Consider the following 20,086-nt stretch of genomic DNA (forward strand, 5'->3'; position numbering starts at 1 on the left):
AATATAATCTGCCCCGGTAGTTATGTATAAAGTATAACAGTGGCGTGTGATAGATATATAATATAATATAATATAAAGGAACCCGTAGCACCTCAGCCGGCTATACACAAGTATATAATATAATCTGCCCCGGTAGTTATGTATAAAGTATAACAGTGGCGTGTGATAGATATATATATATAATATAATATAAAGGAACCCGTAGCACCTCAGCCGGATATACACAAGTATATAATATAATCTGCCCCGGTAGTTATGTATAAAGTATAACAGTGGCGTGTGATAGATATATATAATATAATATAAAGGAACCCGTAGCACCTCAGCCGGCTATACACAAGTATATAATATAATCTGCCCCGGTAGTTATGTATAAAGTATAACAGTGGCGTGTGATAGATATAACAAGAGATATGGTAAGAACTTACCTTTGTTATCTCTGTTTCTACGAAGTCCATAGGGTCCACAGGGTTGACCTTGGGGTATAGCTGGATCCTGGATCCTCGGGCACCACGGAGTTAAAGCTTTTAGCTGCTCCCAGGATGCACTTGGGTCCAACCTCCCCTATACCCCGCCCCCGAGCCACAGGCACCTCAGTTGGTAAGCAGCCCAGGCCGGAGGAGGAGACGAAACAGAGAGAAGGAAGACTGGAACACACAAGAACCATACTCACAGAAATGGGAGACGGAAAACCGGTGACCAGTCACAGAGCCCATATGAAGCCAGGTGCGTCAGGGCGGGTGCCCTGTGGACCCTATGGACTTCGTAGAAACAGAGATAACAAAGGTAAGTTCTTACCATATTTCTTGTTTTCTACTTCAGGGTCCATAGGGGGTCCACAGGGTTGACCTTGGGGATGTCCCAAAGCAGTCCAACTAAGGGCGGGGACGCTCCTGTGCTGATAGGAGAACCCGGCGCCCAAAGGATGCATCCTGAGAGGCAAAGGTGTCAAACGCATAGAACCTCAAAAAGGTCTGAATGGAAGACCAGGTGGCCGCCTTACAGAGCTGAACAGCAGAGGCGCCACGGCTAGCAGCCCAAGAAGGGCCCACGGACCGAGTGGAATGAGCCTTAACAGAGGCTGGAACAGCTAAACCCTCCTGCATATAAGCCTCAATAATAACAGAACGAAGCCAACGGGCTAGAGTCTGTTTGTTGGCAGGCCAACCCCTCTTGTGAAAACCAAAGAGGATAAACAAAGAATCCGACTTCCTCACAGAACTAGTCCGGTCCACATAAACCTGGAGTGCCCTTACAACGTCTAAGGAAGTCTCCCCAGCCGAAAGATCAGGTGACTGAAAGGCTGGTACAACAATTTCCTGATTAATGTGGAACCTGGAAACCACCTTAGGCAGGAAATCAGGACGAGTGCGAAGCACCGCTCTGTCCTGATGAAAAATCAGAAAAGGGGGACGACAAGAAAGCGCCCCCAAATCTGAAACCCTCCTGGCAGAAGCAATTGCCAAGAGGAAAACAGTTTTAAAAGTTAGCCACTTGAGCTCCACTGACTCCAAGGGCTCAAAAGGAGGACCCTGTAAGGCCCTAAGAACCACCGCCAAATCCCACGGGGCCACAGGTGGCACAAAGGGAGGCTGGATTCTCAAAACACCCTGGAAAAAGGTGTGTACGTCCGGCATAGCAGCGATCCTGCGCTGGAACCACACCGACAGACCAGACACGTGTACCTTCAGTGAGGAAAGACGTAATCCTAAGTCCAAACCGGACTGAAGGAAAGCCAGAATACGCGAAACTCGGAACACCTGGGGATCATAGTTTCTGGCCTCGCACCACTGAAAGTAAGTGTGCCACACTCTGTGATAGATCCTCGCGGAAGCAGGCTTGCGCGCCCTCAGCATGGTGGTAATAACGGAGCTAGAAAAGCCCCGAGACCTCAGGACGGCTGTGTATACTGCCCGCAGTTCCAGGATGTTGATGGGAAGAATCGCTTCCTCCGCCGACCAACGACCCTGAAGTGACAAGGAGCCTGTCACCGCCCCCCAACCCCGGAGACTGGCATCTGTCGTGAGCAGAACCCATTCCGGGATCCAAAAGGGGCGCCCCTCCAGGAGATGCGCTGTCTGCAGCCACCAGGCTAGGGACAGACGCACCTCCGAGGACAACACCAGCATCTGAGAGCGGATCCTGTGTGGCAATCCGTTCCATTCTGAAAGAATCAGCCCCTGCAGGGGCCTGGAATGGAACTGGGCAAACTCCACCATGTCGAATGCCGACACCATGGACCCCAAAACTCTCATCACTGAGTGCACCGACACTCTGCCACTGCTCAGACAACTGTGAATCCGCAGCTGTAAGGAGGAGACCTTCTCTGGAGTCAGAAAAATCCGTTGCTGACGAGAGTCCAGCAGGGCCCCCAAATGAACAATCCGTTGTGATGGGATGAGGGAGGATTTCTTCCAGTTGATCAACCAGCCGTGCGCCTGTAGACAAGCGACCGTCAGGTGGAGATGCTGGATCAGTACCTCCGGGGAGCTTGCCAGCAAGAGGAGGTCGTCTAGATACGGTAGCAACCGTATCCCCTGGCTCCGAAGGTGAGCCGCCATGACCGCCATCACCTTGGTAAATACCCTTGGTGCCGTGGAGAGACCAAAGGGTAGAGCCCTGAATTGGTAGTGGTTGTGGAGAATAGCAAACCGCAGAAACCGTTGGTGCGATGTTGCTATAGGCACATGGAGGTAGGCGTCCTGGATATCCAGGGAGACCATATAATCCCCCGGTTCCATCGCCAGTATGATGGAACGCAAAGTTTCCATCCTGAATTTGGGAACCCTGAGAAACCTGTTCAGGGACTTCAAATTGAGGATGGGGCGATGAGAGCCATTGGGTTTCTGCACCAGAAACAGCGTAGAGTAATACCCCATCCCACGTTGAGACTGTGGTACGGGTATAATGACCCCCGCCGTCAGCAAGGCCTCTATGGCTTCCTGAACCTGCAAGGCCTTGGTTTTGTCCTGAGAAGGACTTGTGCAAAAAAACTGGCAAGGCGGCCTGTGCCGAAAAGACAGGGCGTACCCCTGGGAGACCACTTCTCGCACCCAGGCATCCGTGGTGGTATTGTGCCAGCACTGGGCGAATTGAAGAAGTCGGCCTCCCACTCTGGGGTCCCCCAGAGGGAGGCCCGTCCCATCACGCAGAAGGCTTATCTTCTGGCTTGGAAGAAGGGCGCCTAGCACTCCAGGCTTGCTTCTTTGGCTTTGAGGCGGTCTTGGGTGCGGACTGCCTCGGGAAGGACTGACCCTTTGCCTTGCCCTGAACCCGAAAGGAACGAAACGCCGAGCTCCGGACCTTAGCAGGTGTAGTAGCTGAAGGGAGGAAGGCTGACTTGGATTTTGCCAGGGTATCTACTATTTTGTCCAGGTCCGGACCAAATAGTAATTCCCCATTAAAAGGTAAGGCCTCCAAGCCTTTCTTTGAATCCGCGTCTGCTCTCCAAGACCGCAACCACAAGGATCTACGAGCAGACACTGCTGCCGCCGAAACCCTAGAGGTCAACAGGCTAGCATCCAAAGATGCTTCTCCAATGTAGGAGGCGGCATCTCTCATCTGTCCTAACAACGCCCCCTGGACGTCCGGAGATTCATCCGTAAACGTGTCCTCCAAGGCGTTGGCCCACCCCTCAATGGCCTTGGCCACCCAGGAGATGGCCATGGACGGCCGGGCTACAGCCCCTGAGAGAGAATAAATAGACTTTAGACAAGTCTCCACCTTCCTGTCCGTAGGATCCTTCAGCGAGGATATAGACGGCAATGGCAAAGTAGCACTCCTGATGAGGCGTGTTACATGGGAATCGACTGCAGGCGGAGTTTCCAATTTCTTACAATGCGCTTCCGGGAATGGATAATTGGACGCCAAGCGTTTCTGTGGCAGGAAACGCTTACTGGGCGTCTGCCAGGCCACCGCCATGTGATCAGTCAACTGATCAGACAAGGGGAACGCTGTAGAAGTAACCTTAGCTTTTTTAAAACTAGGATACCTTGACTTGGGAGCGGGTGACTCATCCTCAATCAGAAGAATAGCCCGCACCGCCTTAACCAGAGCCCGCACATTGATGGAAGACTTAGTGTCTACCTCCTGGACTGAGGCATCTGAGGCTGAGTCATCCTGTACCTCACCATCATCCGAGAACCCCTCAGAATCCGAAAGATGCGCAGCCTGTGCCATGACTGAGCGTTTAGACGCCCTGGAGGGCACGTCACTGCGCAACATCGACTGAAAAGCCGAAGATGCTGCCGCCAAATCTTGGACAGTGTGGGAAAGCGCATCCACCCAGGGTGGAGGAGCTGTCACAGGAGCCTGAAACGGCACCACAGCCGGCTGTGCCACAGGGGTGGACTGAATATACATTGGCAACCCCGCATAGGGACCAACAGGCTGAGACCCCGGGGGAGTCTGCAATAATTGTGGGACACCCGGGGAATGGGGGATGGCAGGCTGGGGCAACGCCCTAGTAGGGGCGGCAGTCGGGACCGACAGACGGTCCGCGATGGACACCAGCACCTGGGAAAACATCGCCCATGGTGGCTCCTGCGAAATGGGAGGTTTAGACGTACCAGGGACCGCCTGGCACCGTCCGCACAGGCCGTCCTGTGACAAATCCTCCCTATCCACTCCTGCAGAACAGCGCCTGCAGGAGAACAATGCTGGAGCCCCGGAGTGCTCAATCTCCTCCTCAGACATGACTTAGGAAGAAAACGTGCGCACTCACCAGTGTGCTGAACAACAGCCCACAATATGGTACTGTGTAGCACACAACTGTATGTGACGGACCTCACAAATACGTGATCTATATAGGTGAGGTCAGTAGAAACACCCTTCCCCCGCACACCTGTAGGGCTTGTAGGAGAAGGAAAGGGATAGGTACAGGCTGACAGTAAGTAGAAAAAAGACACAGACAGGCAGCACTAGCAAAAGTCACATACCATGCAGGAAGATATACTCACTGCACCTTTCCACTACAATCAACCTCCCAGATTCAGTGTCTGGGAGGGCTATAGCGCTGTGTACACTGTCCTTCTGCAGGGGAGAGGTACACAGGGGGACCGGTCCGCGTGCTCCCTGAGAGTATCCGCACTGCCACAGAGAAAATGGCCGCTGGAGACCTCAGAGGAGGAGTGGCCGAGTATCTGCAGCTCAGCGACGCCAGACTCCGAGCTGAAAGGCGCGCTGAGGGGAGGAGCCGCTAGACAGGGAAGGCTTCCTCCCCTGGCTAGCATATTAACCCCCGGGTTGCCGGCATCCCGCTTGCCGCGATATTAACCCTGGTGGTCTAGTGGTCTGGCGGGGTATGCCTCCGCTGGAGGGGGGGCCCGCCGCCACCGCTAGCACCCCCGGTCTGTCCCCTAGACCGGGGGCATGGGGACTGCATTTAAAAGGAACCCGCGCACCGCCGCTAATCAGCGGTGCGCGGCTTACCTGATCTCCCCGGCGTCTTCCGGCAGCAGTCCCGGGGGAAACCAGAGTCCGGCTAGTACAGACTCTGGCTTCCCCCGCTGCGATCCCCAGTTCAGTGCTGGCGTCGCGGCGCCAGCAGGGAGAAGGAGCGGCAGCGTGGGCGTCTGTACAGACAGCCCAGCGCTGCTGCTCTAGAGAAAAAACTTATAGTAAAAAATAAATAAATTTAACTAAGTTCAATAAAAAATTAAAAGCTTTAGGGGGCTGCTCCTGCAGCCCACCCCGCAGGGTGACCCGACTCCGGCCGGGCACCATCTAAAACTGAGGTGCCTGTGGCTCGGGGGCGGGGTATAGGGGAGGTTGGACCCAAGTGCATCCTGGGAGCAGCTAAAAGCTTTAACTCCGTGGTGCCCGAGGATCCAGGATCCAGCTATACCCCAAGGTCAACCCTGTGGACCCCCTATGGACCCTGAAGTAGAAATATATAATATAAAGGAACCCGTAGCACCTCAGCCGGCTATACACAAGTATATAATATAATCTGCTCCGGTAGTTATGTATAAAGTATAACAGTGGCGTGTGATAGTAAATATATATATAATATAATATAAAGGAACCCGTAGCACATCAGCCGGATATACACAAGTATATAATATAATCTGCCCCGGTAGTTATGTATAAAGTATAACAGTGGCGTGTGATAGATATATATAATATAATATAATATAAAGGAACCCGTAGCACCTCAGCCGGCTATACACAAGTATATAATATAATCTGCTCCGGTAGTTATGTATAAAGTATAACAGTGGCGTGTGATATATATATAATATAATATAAAGGAACCCGTAGCACCTCAGCCGGATATACACAAGTATATAATATAATCTGCCCCGGTAGTTATGTATAAAGTATAACATTGGCGTGTGATAGATATATATATAATATAATATAAAGGAACCCGTAGCACCTCAGCCGGCTATACACAAGTATATAATATAATCTGCTCCGGTAGTTATGTATAAAGTATAACAGTGGCGTGTGATAGATATATATATATAATATAAAGGAACCCGTAGCACCTCAGCCGGCTATACACAAGTATATAATATAATCTGCCCCGGTAGTTATGTATAAAGTATAACAGTGGCGTGTGATAGATATATATATAATATAATATAAAGGAACCCGTAGCACCTCAGCCGGCTATACACAAGTATATAATATAATCTGCTCCGGTAGTTATGTATAAAGTATAACAGTGGCGTGTGATAGATATATATATAATATAATATAAAGGAACCCGTAGCACCTCAGCCGGCTATACACAAGTATATAATATAATCTGCTCCGGTAGTTATGTATAAAGTATAACAGTGGCGTGTGATAGATATATATATAATATAATATAAAGGAACCCGTAGCACCTCAGCCGGCTATACACAAGTATATAATATAATCTGCTCTGGTAGTTATGTATAAAGTATAACAGTGGCGTGTGATAGTAAATATATATATAATATAATATAAAGGAACCCGTAGCACCTCAGCCGGCTATACACAAGTATATAATATAATCTGCCCCGGTAGTTATGTATAAAGTATAACAGTGGCGTGTGATAGTAAATATATATATAATATAATATAAAGGAACCCGTAGCACATCAGCCGGATATACACAAGTATATAATATAATCTGCCCCGGTAGTTATGTATAAAGTATAACATTGGCGTGTGATAGATATATATATAATATAATATAAAGGAACCCGTAGCACCTCAGCCGGCTATACACAAGTATATAATATAATCTGCCCCGGTAGTTATGTATAAAGTATAACAGTGGCGTGTGATAGTAAATATATATATAATATAATATAAAGGAACCCGTAGCACCTCAGCCGGCTATACACAAGTATATAATATAATCTGCTCCGGTAGTTATGTATAAAGTATAACAGTGGCGTGTGATAGATATATATATAATATAAAGGAACCCGTAGCACCTCAGCCGGCTATACACAAGTATATAATATAATCTGCCCCGGTAGTTATGTATAAAGTATAACAGTGGCGTGTGATAGATATATATAATATAATATAAAGGAACCCGTAGCACATCAGCCGGCTATACACAAGTATATAATATAATCTGCTCCGGTAGTTATGTATAAAGTATAACAGTGGCGTGTGATAGATATATATATATAATATAATATAAAGGAACCCGTAGCACATCAGCCGGCTATACACAAGTATATAATATAATCTGCTCCGGTAGTTATGTATAAAGTATAACAGTGGCGTGTGATAGATATATAATATAATATAAAGGAACCCGTAGCACCTCAGCCGGCTATACACAAGTATATAATATAATCTGCCCCGGTAGTTATGTATAAAGTATAACAGTGGCGTGTGATAGATATATATATAATATAATATAAAGGAACCCGTAGCACCTCAGCCGGCTATACACAAGTATATAATATAATCTGCTCCGGTAGTTATGTATAAAGTATAACAGTGGCGTGTGATAGATATATATATATAATATAAAGGAACCCGTAGCACCTCAGCCGGCTATACACAAGTATATAATATAATCTGCCCCGGTAGTTATGTATAAAGTATAACAGTGGCGTGTGATAGATATATATATATAATATAATATAAAGGAACCCGTAGCACCTCAGCCGGCTATACACAAGTATATAATATAATCTGCTCCGGTAGTTATGTATAAAGTATAACAGTGGCGTGTGATAGATATATATATAATATAATATAAAGGAACCCGTAGCACCTCAGCCGGATATACACAAGTATATAATATAATCTGCCCCGGTAGTTATGTATAAAGTATAACAGTGGCGTGTGATAGATATATAATATAATATAAAGGAACCCGTAGCACCTCAGCCGGCTATACACAAGTATATAATATAATCTGCCCCGGTAGTTATGTATAAAGTATAACAGTGGCGTGTGATAGATATATATATAATATAAAGGAACCCGTAGCACCTCAGCCGGATATACACAAGTATATAATATAATCTGCCCCGGTAGTTATGTATAAAGTATAACATTGGCGTTTGATAGATATATAATATAATATAAAGGAACCCGTAGCACCTCAGCCGGCTATACACAAGTATATAATATAATCTGCCCCGGTAGTTATGTATAAAGTATAACAGTGGCGTGTGATAGATATATATATATAATATAAAGGAACCCGTAGCACCTCAGCCGGCTATACACAAGTATATAATATAATCTGCTCCGGTAGTTATGTATAAAGTATAACAGTGGCGTGTGATAGATATATATATAATATAATATAAAGGAACCCGTAGCACCTCAGCCGGCTATACACAAGTATATAATATAATCTGCTCCGGTAGTTATGTATAAAGTATAACAGTGGCGTGTGATAGATATATATATATAATATAATATAAAGGAACCCGTAGCACCTCAGCCGGATATACACAAGTATATAATATAATCTGCTCCGGTAGTTATGTATAAAGTATAACAGTGGCGTGTGATAGATATATATAATATAATATAAAGGAACCCGTAGCACCTCAGCCGGCTATACACAAGTATATAATATAATCTGCTCCGGTAGTTATGTATAAAGTATAACAGTGGCGTGTGATAGATATATATATAATATAATATAATATAAAGGAACCCGTAGCACCTCAGCCGGCTATACACAAGTATATAATATAATCTGCCTCGGTAGTTATGTATAAAGTATAACAGTGGCGTGTGATAGCAAATATATATAATATAATATAAAGGAACCCGTAGCACCTCAGCCGGATATACACAAGTATATAATATAATCTGCTCCGGTAGTTATGTATAAAGTATAACAGTGGCGTGTGATAGATATATATAATATAATATAAAGGAACCCGTAGCACCTCAGCCGGCTATACACAAGTATATAATATAATCTGCCCCGGTAGTTATGTATAAAGTATAACAGTGGCGTGTGATAGATATATATATAATATAATATAATATAATATAAAGGAACCCGTAGCACCTCAGCCGGCTATACACAAGTATATAATATAATCTGCCCCGGTAGTTATGTATAAAGTATAACAGTGGCGTGTGATAGATATATATATAATATAATATAAAGGAACCCGTAGCACCTCAGTCGGATATACACAAGTATATAATATAATCTGCCCCGGTAGTTATGTATAAAGTATAACAGTGGCGTGTGATAGATATATATATATATAATATAATATAATATAAAGGAACCCGTAGCACATCAGCCGGCTATACACAAGTATATAATATAATCTGCCCCGGTAGTTATGTATAAAGTATAACAGTGGCGTGTGATAGATATATATATAATATAATATAAAGGAACCCGTAGCACCTCAGCCGGCTATACACAAGTATATAATATAATCTGCTCCGGTAGTTATGTATAAAGTATAACAGTGGCGTGTGATAGATATATATATATAATATAAAGGAACCCGTAGCACCTCAGCCAGATATACACAAGTATATAATATAATCTGCCCCGGTAGTTATGTATAAAGTATAACAGTGGCGTGTGATAGATATATAATATAATATAATATAAAGGAACCCGTAGCACCTCAGCCGGCTATACACAAGTATATAATATAATCTGCTCCGGTAGTTATGTATAAAGTATAACAGTGGCGTGTGATAGATATATATAATATAATATAAAGGAACCCGTAGCACCTCAGCCAGATATACACAAGTATATAATATAATCTGCTCCGGTAGTTATGTATAAAGTATAACAGTGGCGTGTGATAGATATATAATATAATATAATATAAAGGAACCCGTAGCACCTCAGCCGGCTATACACAAGTATATAATATAATCTGCCCCGGTAGTTATGTATAAAGTATAACAGTGGCGTGTGATAGATATATATATAATATAATATAATATAAAGGAACCCGTAGCACCTCAGCCGGCTATACACAAGTATATAATATAATCTGCCCCGGTAGTTATGTATAAAGTATAACAGTGGCGTGTGATAGATATATATAATATAATATAAAGGAACCCGTAGCACCTCAGCCGGATATACACAAGTATATAATATAATCTGCCCCGGTAGTTATGTATAAAGTATAACAGTGGCGTGTGATAGATATATATATATAATATAAAGGAACCCGTAGCACCTCAGCCGGATATACACAAGTATATAATATAATCTGCCCCGGTAGTTATGTATAAAGTATAACAGTGGCGTGTGATATATATATAATATAAAGGAACCCGTAGCACCTCAGCCGGATATACACAAGTATATAATATAATCTGCCCCGGTAGTTATGTATAAAGTATAACAGTGGCGTGTGATAGATATATATATAATATAATATAAAGGAACCCGTAGCACCTCAGCCGGCTATACACAAGTATATAATATAATCTGCCCCGGTAGTTATGTATAAAGTATAACATTGGCGTGTGATAGTAAATATATATATAATATAATATAAAGGAACCCGTAGCACCTCAGCCGGCTATACACAAGTATATAATATAATCTGCTCCGGTAGTTATGTATAAAGTATAACATTGGCGTGTGATAGATATATATATATAATATAAAGGAACCCGTAGCACCTCAGCCGGCTATACACAAGTATATAATATAATCTGCTCCGGTAGTTATGTATAAAGTATAACAGTGGCGTGTGATAGATATATATAATATAATATAAAGGAACCCGTAGCACCTCAGCCGGATATACACAAGTATATAATATAATCTGCCCGGTAGTTATGTATAAAGTATAACAGTGGCGTGTGATAGTAAATATATATATAATATAATATAAAGGAACCCGTAGCACCTCAGCCGGCTATACACAAGTATATAATATAATCTGCCCCGGTAGTTATGTATAAAGTATAACAGTGGCGTGTGATAGATATATATATATAATATAATATAAAGGAACCCGTAGCACCTCAGCCGGCTATACACAAGTATATAATATAATCTGCCCCGGTAGTTATGTATAAAGTATAACAGTGGCGTGTGATAGATATATATATATAATATAATATAAAGGAACCCGTAGCACCTCAGCCGGCTATACACAAGTATATAATATAATCTGCTCCGGTAGTTATGTATAAAGTATAACATTGGCGTGTGATAGCAAATATATATAATATAATATAAAGGAACCCGTAGCACCTCAGCCGGCTATACACAAGTATATAATATAATCTGCTCCGGTAGTTATGTATAAAGTATAACATTGGCGTGTGATAGCAAATATATATAATATAATATAAAGGAACCCGTAGCACCTCAGCCGGCTATACACAAGTATATGATATAATCTGCTCCGGTAGTTATGTATAAAGTATAACAGTGGCGTGTGATAGATATATATATAATATAAAGGAACCCGTAGCACCTCAGCCGGCTATACACAAGTATATGATATAATCTGCCCCGGTAGTTATGTATAAAGTATAACAGTGGCGTGTGATAGATATATATAATATATATATAATATAATATAAAGGAACCCGTAGCACATCAGCCGGCTATACACAAGTATATAATATAATCTGCCCCGGTAGTTATGTATAAAGTATAACAGTGGCGTGTGATATATATATAATATAATATAAAGGAACCCGTAGCACATCAGCCGGCTATACACAAGTATATAATATAATCTGCTCCGGTAGTTATGTATAAAGTATAACAGTGGCGTGTGATAGATATATATATAATATAATATAAAGGAACCCGTAGCACCTCAGCCGGCTATACACAAGTATATAATATAATCTGCCCCGGTAGTTATGTATAAAGTATAACAGTGGCGTGTCATAGTAAATATATATATAATATAATATAAAGGAACCCGTAGCACATCAGCCGGATATACACAAGTATATAATATAATCTGCTCCGGTAGTTATGTATAAAGTATAACAGTGGCGTGTGATAGATATAGATATATAATATAATATAAAGGAACCCGTAGCACCTCAGCCGGATATACACAAGTATATAATATAATCTGCCCCGGTAGTTATGTATAAAGTATAACAGTGGCGTGTGATAGATATATATATATAATATAATATAAAGGAACCCGTAGCACCTCAGCCGGATATACACAAGTATATAATATAATCTGCCCCGGTAGTTATGTATAAAGTATAACAGTGGCGTGTGATAGATATATATATATAATATAATATAAAGGAACCCGTAGCACATCAGCCGGCTATACACAAGTATATAATATAATCTGCCCCGGTAGTTATGTATAAAGTATAACAGTGGCGTGTGATAGATATAGATATATAATATAAAGGAACCCGTAGCACCTCAGCCGGCTATACACAAGTATATAATATAATCTGCCCCGGTAGTTATGTATAAAGTATAACAGTGGCGTGTGATAGTAAATATATATATATAATATAATATAAAGGAACCTGTAGCACATCAGCCGGATATACACAAGTATATAATATAATCTGCTCCGGTAGTTATGTATAAAGTATAACAGTGGCGTGTGATAGATATATATATAATATAATATAAAGGAACCCGTAGCACCTCAGCCGGATATACACAAGTATATAATATAATCTGCCCCGGTAGTTATGTATAAAGTATAACAGTGGCGTGTGATAGATATATATATATAATATAATATAAAGGAACCCGTAGCACCTCAGCCGGCTATACACAAGTATATAATATAATCTGCCCCGGTAGTTATGTATAAAGTATAACAGTGGCGTGTGATAGATATATAATATAATATAAAGGAACCCGTAGCACCTCAGCCGGCTATACACAAGTATATAATATAATCTGCCCCGGTAGTTATGTATAAAGTATAACAGTGGCGTGTGATAGATATATATAATATAATATAATATAATATAAAGGAACCCGTAGCACCTCAGCCGGATATACACAAGTATATAATATAATCTGCCCCGGTAGTTATGTATAAAGTATAACAGTGGCGTGTGATAGATATATATAATATAATAAAAAGGAACCCGTAGCACCTCAGCCGGATATACACAAGTATATAATATAATCTGCCCCGGTAGTTATGTATAAAGTATAACATTGGCGTGTGATAGATATATATAATATAATATAAAGGAACCCGTAGCACCTCAGCCGGATATACACAAGTATATAATATAATCTGCCCCGGTAGTTATGTATAAAGTATAACAGTGGCGTGTGATAGATATATATAATATAATATAAAGGAACCCGTAGCACCTCAGCCGGATATACACAAGTATATAATATAATCTGCCCCGGTAGTTATGTATAAAGTATAACAGTGGCGTGTGATAGATATATATATAATATAATATAAAGGAACCCGTAGCACCTCAGCCGGCTATACACAAGTATATAATATAATCTGCCCCGGTAGTTATGTATAAAGTATAACAGTGGCGTGTGATAGATATATATAATATAATATAAAGGAACCCGTAGCACCTCAGCCGGCTATACACAAGTGGCAGAAGTGACTGCCCCGGTAGAATATGGCAGGAATGGAGGCGGGTGAGGTCCATCTCCATTACACCGGTACTGCAGGGGGCCAAGGCAGATACTCCCGGCCACAGTACGGCCACAGGCACACTTACAGCCACAGTACGGCCACAGGCACACTTACAGCCACAGTACAGCCACAGTACGGCCACAGGCACACTTACAGCCACAGTACGGCCACAGGCACAGTTACAGCCACAGTACGGCCACAGGCACACTTACAGCCACAGTACGGCCACAGGCACACTTACAGCCACAGTACGGCCACAGGCACACTTACAGCCACAGTACGGCCACAGGCACACTTACAGCCACAGTACGGCCACAGGCACACTTACAGCCACAGTACGGACACAGGCACACTTACAGCCACAGTACGGCCACAGGCACACTTACAGCCACAGTACGGCCACAGGCACACTTACAGCCACAGTACGGCCACAGGCACACTTACAGCCACAGTACGGCCACAGGCACACTTACAGCCACAGTACGGCCACAGGCACACTTACAGCCACAGTACAGCCACAGTACGGCCACAGGCACACTTACAGCCACAGTACGGCCACAGGCACACTTACAGCCACAGGCACACTTACAGCCACAGGCACACTTACAGCCACAGTACGGCCACAGTACGGCCACAGGCACACTTACGGCCACAGTACGGCCACAGGCACACTTACGGCCACAGTACGGCCACAGGCACACTTACGGCCACAGTACGGCCACAGGCACACTTACGGCCACAGTACGGCCACAGGCACACTTACGGCCACAGTACGGCCACAGGCACACTTACGGCCACAGTACGGCCACAGGCACACTTACGGCCACAGTACGGCCACAGGCACACTTACGGCCACAGTACGGCCACAGGCACACTTACGGCCACAGTACGGCCACAGGCACACTTACGGCCACAGTACGGCCACAGGCACACTTACGGCCACAGTACGGCCACAGGCACACTTACGGCCACAGTACGGCCACAGGCACACTTACGGCCACAGTACGGCCACAGGCACACTTACGGCCACAGGCACACTTACGGCCACAGGCACGGCCACAGGCACACTTACGGCCAGAGGCACGGCCACAGGCACACTTACGGCCAGAGGCACGGCCACAGGCACACTTACGGCCACAGGCACACTTACGGCCACAGTACGGCCACAGGCACACTTACGGCCACAGTACGGCCACAGGCACACTTACGGCCACAGTACGGCCACAGGCACACTTACGGCCACAGTACGGCCACAGGCACACTTACGGCCACAGGCACACTTACGGCCACAGTACGGCCACAGGCACACTTACGGCCACAGTACGGCCACAGGCACACTTACGGCCACAGTACGGCCACAGGCACACTTACGGCCACAGTACGGCCACAGGCACACTTACGGCCACAGTACGGCCACAGGCACACTTACGGCCACAGTACGGCCACAGGCACACTTACGGCCACAGTACGGCCACAGGCACACTTACGGCCACAGGCACACTTACGGCCACAGTACGGCCACAGGCACACTTACGGCCACAGTACGGCCACAGGCACACTTACGGCTACAGTACGGCCACAGGCACACTTACGGCCACAGTACGGCCACAGGCACACTTACGGCCACAGGCACACTTACGGCCACAGTACGGCCACAGGCACACTTACGGCCACAGTACGGCCACAGGCACACTTACGGCCACAGTACGGCCACAGGCACACTTACAGCCACAGTACGGCCACAGTACGGCCACAGGCACACCTACAGCCACAGTACGGCCACAGTACGGCCACAGGCACACTTACAGCCACAGTACGGCCACAGGCACACTTACAGCCACAGTACGGCCACAGGCACACTTACAGCCACAGTACGGCCACAGTATGGCCAGAGTACGGCCACAGGCACACTTACAGCCACAGTACGGCCACAGGCACCCTTACAGCCACAGTACGGCCACAGGCACACTTACAGCCACAGTACGGCCACAGGCACCCTTACAGCCACAGTACGGCCACAGGCACACTTACAGCCACAGTACGGCCACAGGCACACTTACAGCCACAGTACGGCCACAGGCACACTTACAGCCACAGTACGGCCACAGGCACACTTACAGCCACAGTACGGCCACAGGCACACTTACAGCCACAGTACGGCCACAGGCACACTTACAGCCACAGTACGGCCACAGGCACACTTACAGCCACAGTACGGCCACAGGCACACTTACAGCCACAGTACGGCCACAGGCACACTTACAGCCACAGTACGGCCACAGGCACAGCCACAGTCACAGCACGGCCACAGTACGGCCACAGGCACACTTACGGCCACAGGCACACTTACGGCCACAGTACGGCCACAGGCACACTTACGGCCACAGTACGGCCACACTTACAGGAAACTGAAACCCTCATGTTAAACTTGGATTACAGACTATTTGCTTACAGAGGTCACATCACCAACTGAGATATGGTGTAATAGAGAGGGGTATATACTATATATTAGTATAATGTGGTGTATATTAGGACATGGTGTAATAGAGAGGGGTATATACTATATATTAGTGTAATGTGGTGTATATTACAGCATGGTGTAATAAGATGGGTATATAGTATATATTAGTGTAATGTGGTGTATATTAGGGCATGGTGTAATAGAGAGGGGTATATACTATATATTAGTATAATGTGGTGTATATTAGGACATGGTGTAATAGAGGTGTATATACTATATATTAGTATAATGTAGTGTATATGAGGACATGGTGTAATAGAGAGGGGTATATACTATATATTAGTATAATGTGGTGTATATTAGGGCATGGTGTAATAAGAGGGGTATATACTATACATTAGTATAATGTGGTGTATATCAGGGCATGGTGTAATAGAGGGGTATATACTATATATTAGTATAATTTGGTGAATATGAGGGCATGGTGGAATAGAGAGGGGTATATACTATACATTAGTATAATGTGGTGTATATGAGGGCATGGTGTAATAGAGGGGTATATACTATATATTAGTATAATGTGGTGTATATTAGGGCATGGTGTAATAGAGTGGGGTATATACTATACATTAGTATAATGTGGTGTATATTAGGGCATGGTGTAATAGAGAGGGGTATACACTATATATTAGTGTAATGTGGTGTATATTACAGCATGGTGTAAAAGAGAGGGGTATATACTATATATTAGTGTAATATGGTGTATATTAGGACATGGTGTAATAGAGAGGGGTATATACTATACATTAGTATAATGTGGTGTATATTAGGGCATGGTGTAATAGAGAGGGGTATACACTATATATTAGTGTAATGTGGTGTATATTACAGCATGGTGTAATAGAGAGGGGTATATACTATATATTAGTGTAATGTGGTGTATATTTTAGGGCATGGTGCAATAAAGAGGGGTATATACTATATATTGAGTAAATGACAGAATATATAAGGGTATGACGTAATAGAGAGGGGTATATATTATATATGATACAGTGTATATGAGGGCATATTGTAATAGAGGGATATATACTATATACAGAGGGGCATAACGCAGTGTATATGGAGGTATAGAGTAATAGAAGGGGGTGTATACTATATACAGGGGGGCATAACGCTGCGTATATGGAGGTATAGTGTAATAGCGGGGGGTATATACTATATACAGGGGGCATAACGCTGTGTATATGGAGCTATAGTGTAATAGAGGGGTATATACTATATACAGGGGGCATAACACAGTGTATATGGAGGTATAGTGTAATATAGAGGGGTATATACTATATACAGGGGGCATAACACAGTGTATATGGAGGTATAGTATATGAGGGAGTATATACTATATACAGGTGACATAACGCAGTGTATATGGAGGTAGAGTGTAAGAGGGAGTATATACTAGATACAGGGGACATAATGCAGTGTATATGGAGGTATAGTGTAATAGAGAGGGGTATATACTAGATACAGGGGACATAATGCAGTGTATATGGAGGTATAGTGTAATAGAGGGGTATATACTAGATACAGGGGACATAATGCAGTGTATATGGAGGTATAGTGTAATAGAGAGGGGTATATACTAGATACAGGGGACATAATGCAGTGTATATGGAGGTATAGTGTAATAGAGGGGTATATACTAGATACAGGGGACATAACGCAGTGTATATGGAGGTATAGTGTAATAGAGAGGGGTATATACTAGATACAGGGGACATAATGCAGTGTATATGGAGGTATAGTGTAATAGAGAGGGGTATATACTAGATACAGGGGACATAATGCAGTGTATATGGAGGTATAGTGTAATAGAGGGGTATATACTAGATACAGGGGACATAATGCAGTGTATATGGAGGTATAGTGTAATAGAGAGGGGTATATACTAGATACAGGGGACATAATGCAGTGTATATGGAGGTATAATGTAATAGAGAGGGGTATATACTAGATACAGGGGACATAATGCAGTGTATATGGAGGTATAGTGTAATAGAGAGGGGTATATACTAGATACAGGGGACATAATGCAGTGTATATGGAGGTATAGTGTAATAGAGAGGGGTATATACTAGATACAGGGGACATAATGCAGTGTATATGGAGGTATAATGTAATAGAGAGGGGTATATACTAGATACAGGGGACATAATGCAGTGTATATGGAGGTATAGTGTAATAGAGGGGTATATACTAGATACAGGGGACATAATGCAGTGTATATGGAGGTATAGTGTAATAGAGAGGGGTATATACTAGATACAGGGGACATAATGCAGTGTATATGGAGGTATAGTGTAATAGAGAGGGGTATATACTAGATACAGGGGACATAATGCAGTGTATATGGAGGTATAATGTAATAGAGAGGGGTATATACTAGATACAGGGGACATAATGCAGTGTATATGGAGGTATAATGTAATAGAGAGGGGTATATACTAGATACAGGGGACATAATGCAGTGTATATGGAGGTATAGTGTAATAGAGAGGGGTATATACTAGATACAGGGGACATAATGCAGTGTATATGGAGGTATAGTGTAATAGAGAGGGGTATATACTAGATACAGGGGACATAATGCAGTGTATATGGAGGTATAATGTAATAGAGAGGGGTATATACTAGATACAGGGGACATAATGCAGTGTATATGGAGGTATAATGTAATAGAGAGGGGTATATATAGTATATAAGGGAGCGGGGGGTACAGTCACCTTCCAGTCCCGGAGACGGTGCAGTTGCTCTGGGCTCAGGGCCCCGGGGTCGGGCTCCGCCATGTTGCTGATCACAGTGACGCCGCTCCTCCGTTACTAGAGAAACCGCCGTTAGTTTCCGTAGTCATGGATACTAATTATCATGTGACCTATGTACGACCACGCCCTCCTTGTTGTTCCCATCATGACAGTAAATTACCCCTCTCCTGACGTCACTCACCTCATGTTATCATGCAGTGATACATTATACTGTATTACACACCTATGTCCCCCCTGTATATATCACATCATATAGTGACCATACATTATACTGTATTACACACCTATGTCCCCCCCTGTATATATCACATCATATAGTGACCATACATTATACTGTATTACACACCTATGTCCCCCCCTGTATATATCACATCATATAGTGACCATACATTATACTGTATTACACACCTATGTCCCCCCCTGTATATATCACATCATATAGTGACCATACATTATACTGTACTACACACCTATGTCCCCCCCTGTATATATCACATCATATAGTGACCATACATTATACTGTATTACACACCTATGTCCCCTGTATATATCACATCATATAGTGACCATACATTATACTGTATTACACCCCTATGTCCCCCCCTGTATATATCACATCATATAGTGACCATACATTATACTGTATTACACCCCTGTGTCCCCCCTGTATATATCACATCATATAGTGACCATACATTATACTGTATTACACACCTATGTCCCCCCCTGTATATATCACATCATATAGTGACCATACATTATACTGT

At 43.7% G+C, this 20,086-nt stretch overlaps 1 protein-coding gene across 1 annotated transcript in view; it reads right to left on the reverse strand.

The window, feature by feature from the left end:
• The window catches only part of RIIAD1 (regulatory subunit of type II PKA R-subunit domain containing 1), a 60,132-nt gene extending 40,710 nt beyond the window's left edge, over window positions 1-19,422 (reverse strand). The window contains exon 1 of the mRNA XM_088460987.1: window positions 19,281-19,422. Within this exon, the coding sequence (XP_088317113.1) occupies window positions 19,281-19,343 (63 nt within the window). The 5' untranslated portion in view covers window positions 19,344-19,422. The remainder of the gene's footprint in view (window positions 1-19,280) is intronic.
• Between the last annotated feature and the right edge of the window lie 664 nt (window positions 19,423-20,086).

Source organism: Taudactylus pleione, unplaced genomic scaffold, assembly GCF_031769625.1.
Source record: "Taudactylus pleione unplaced genomic scaffold, aTauple2 ptg000997l, whole genome shotgun sequence".
Taxonomy (NCBI): Eukaryota; Metazoa; Chordata; class Amphibia; order Anura; family Myobatrachidae; genus Taudactylus; species Taudactylus pleione.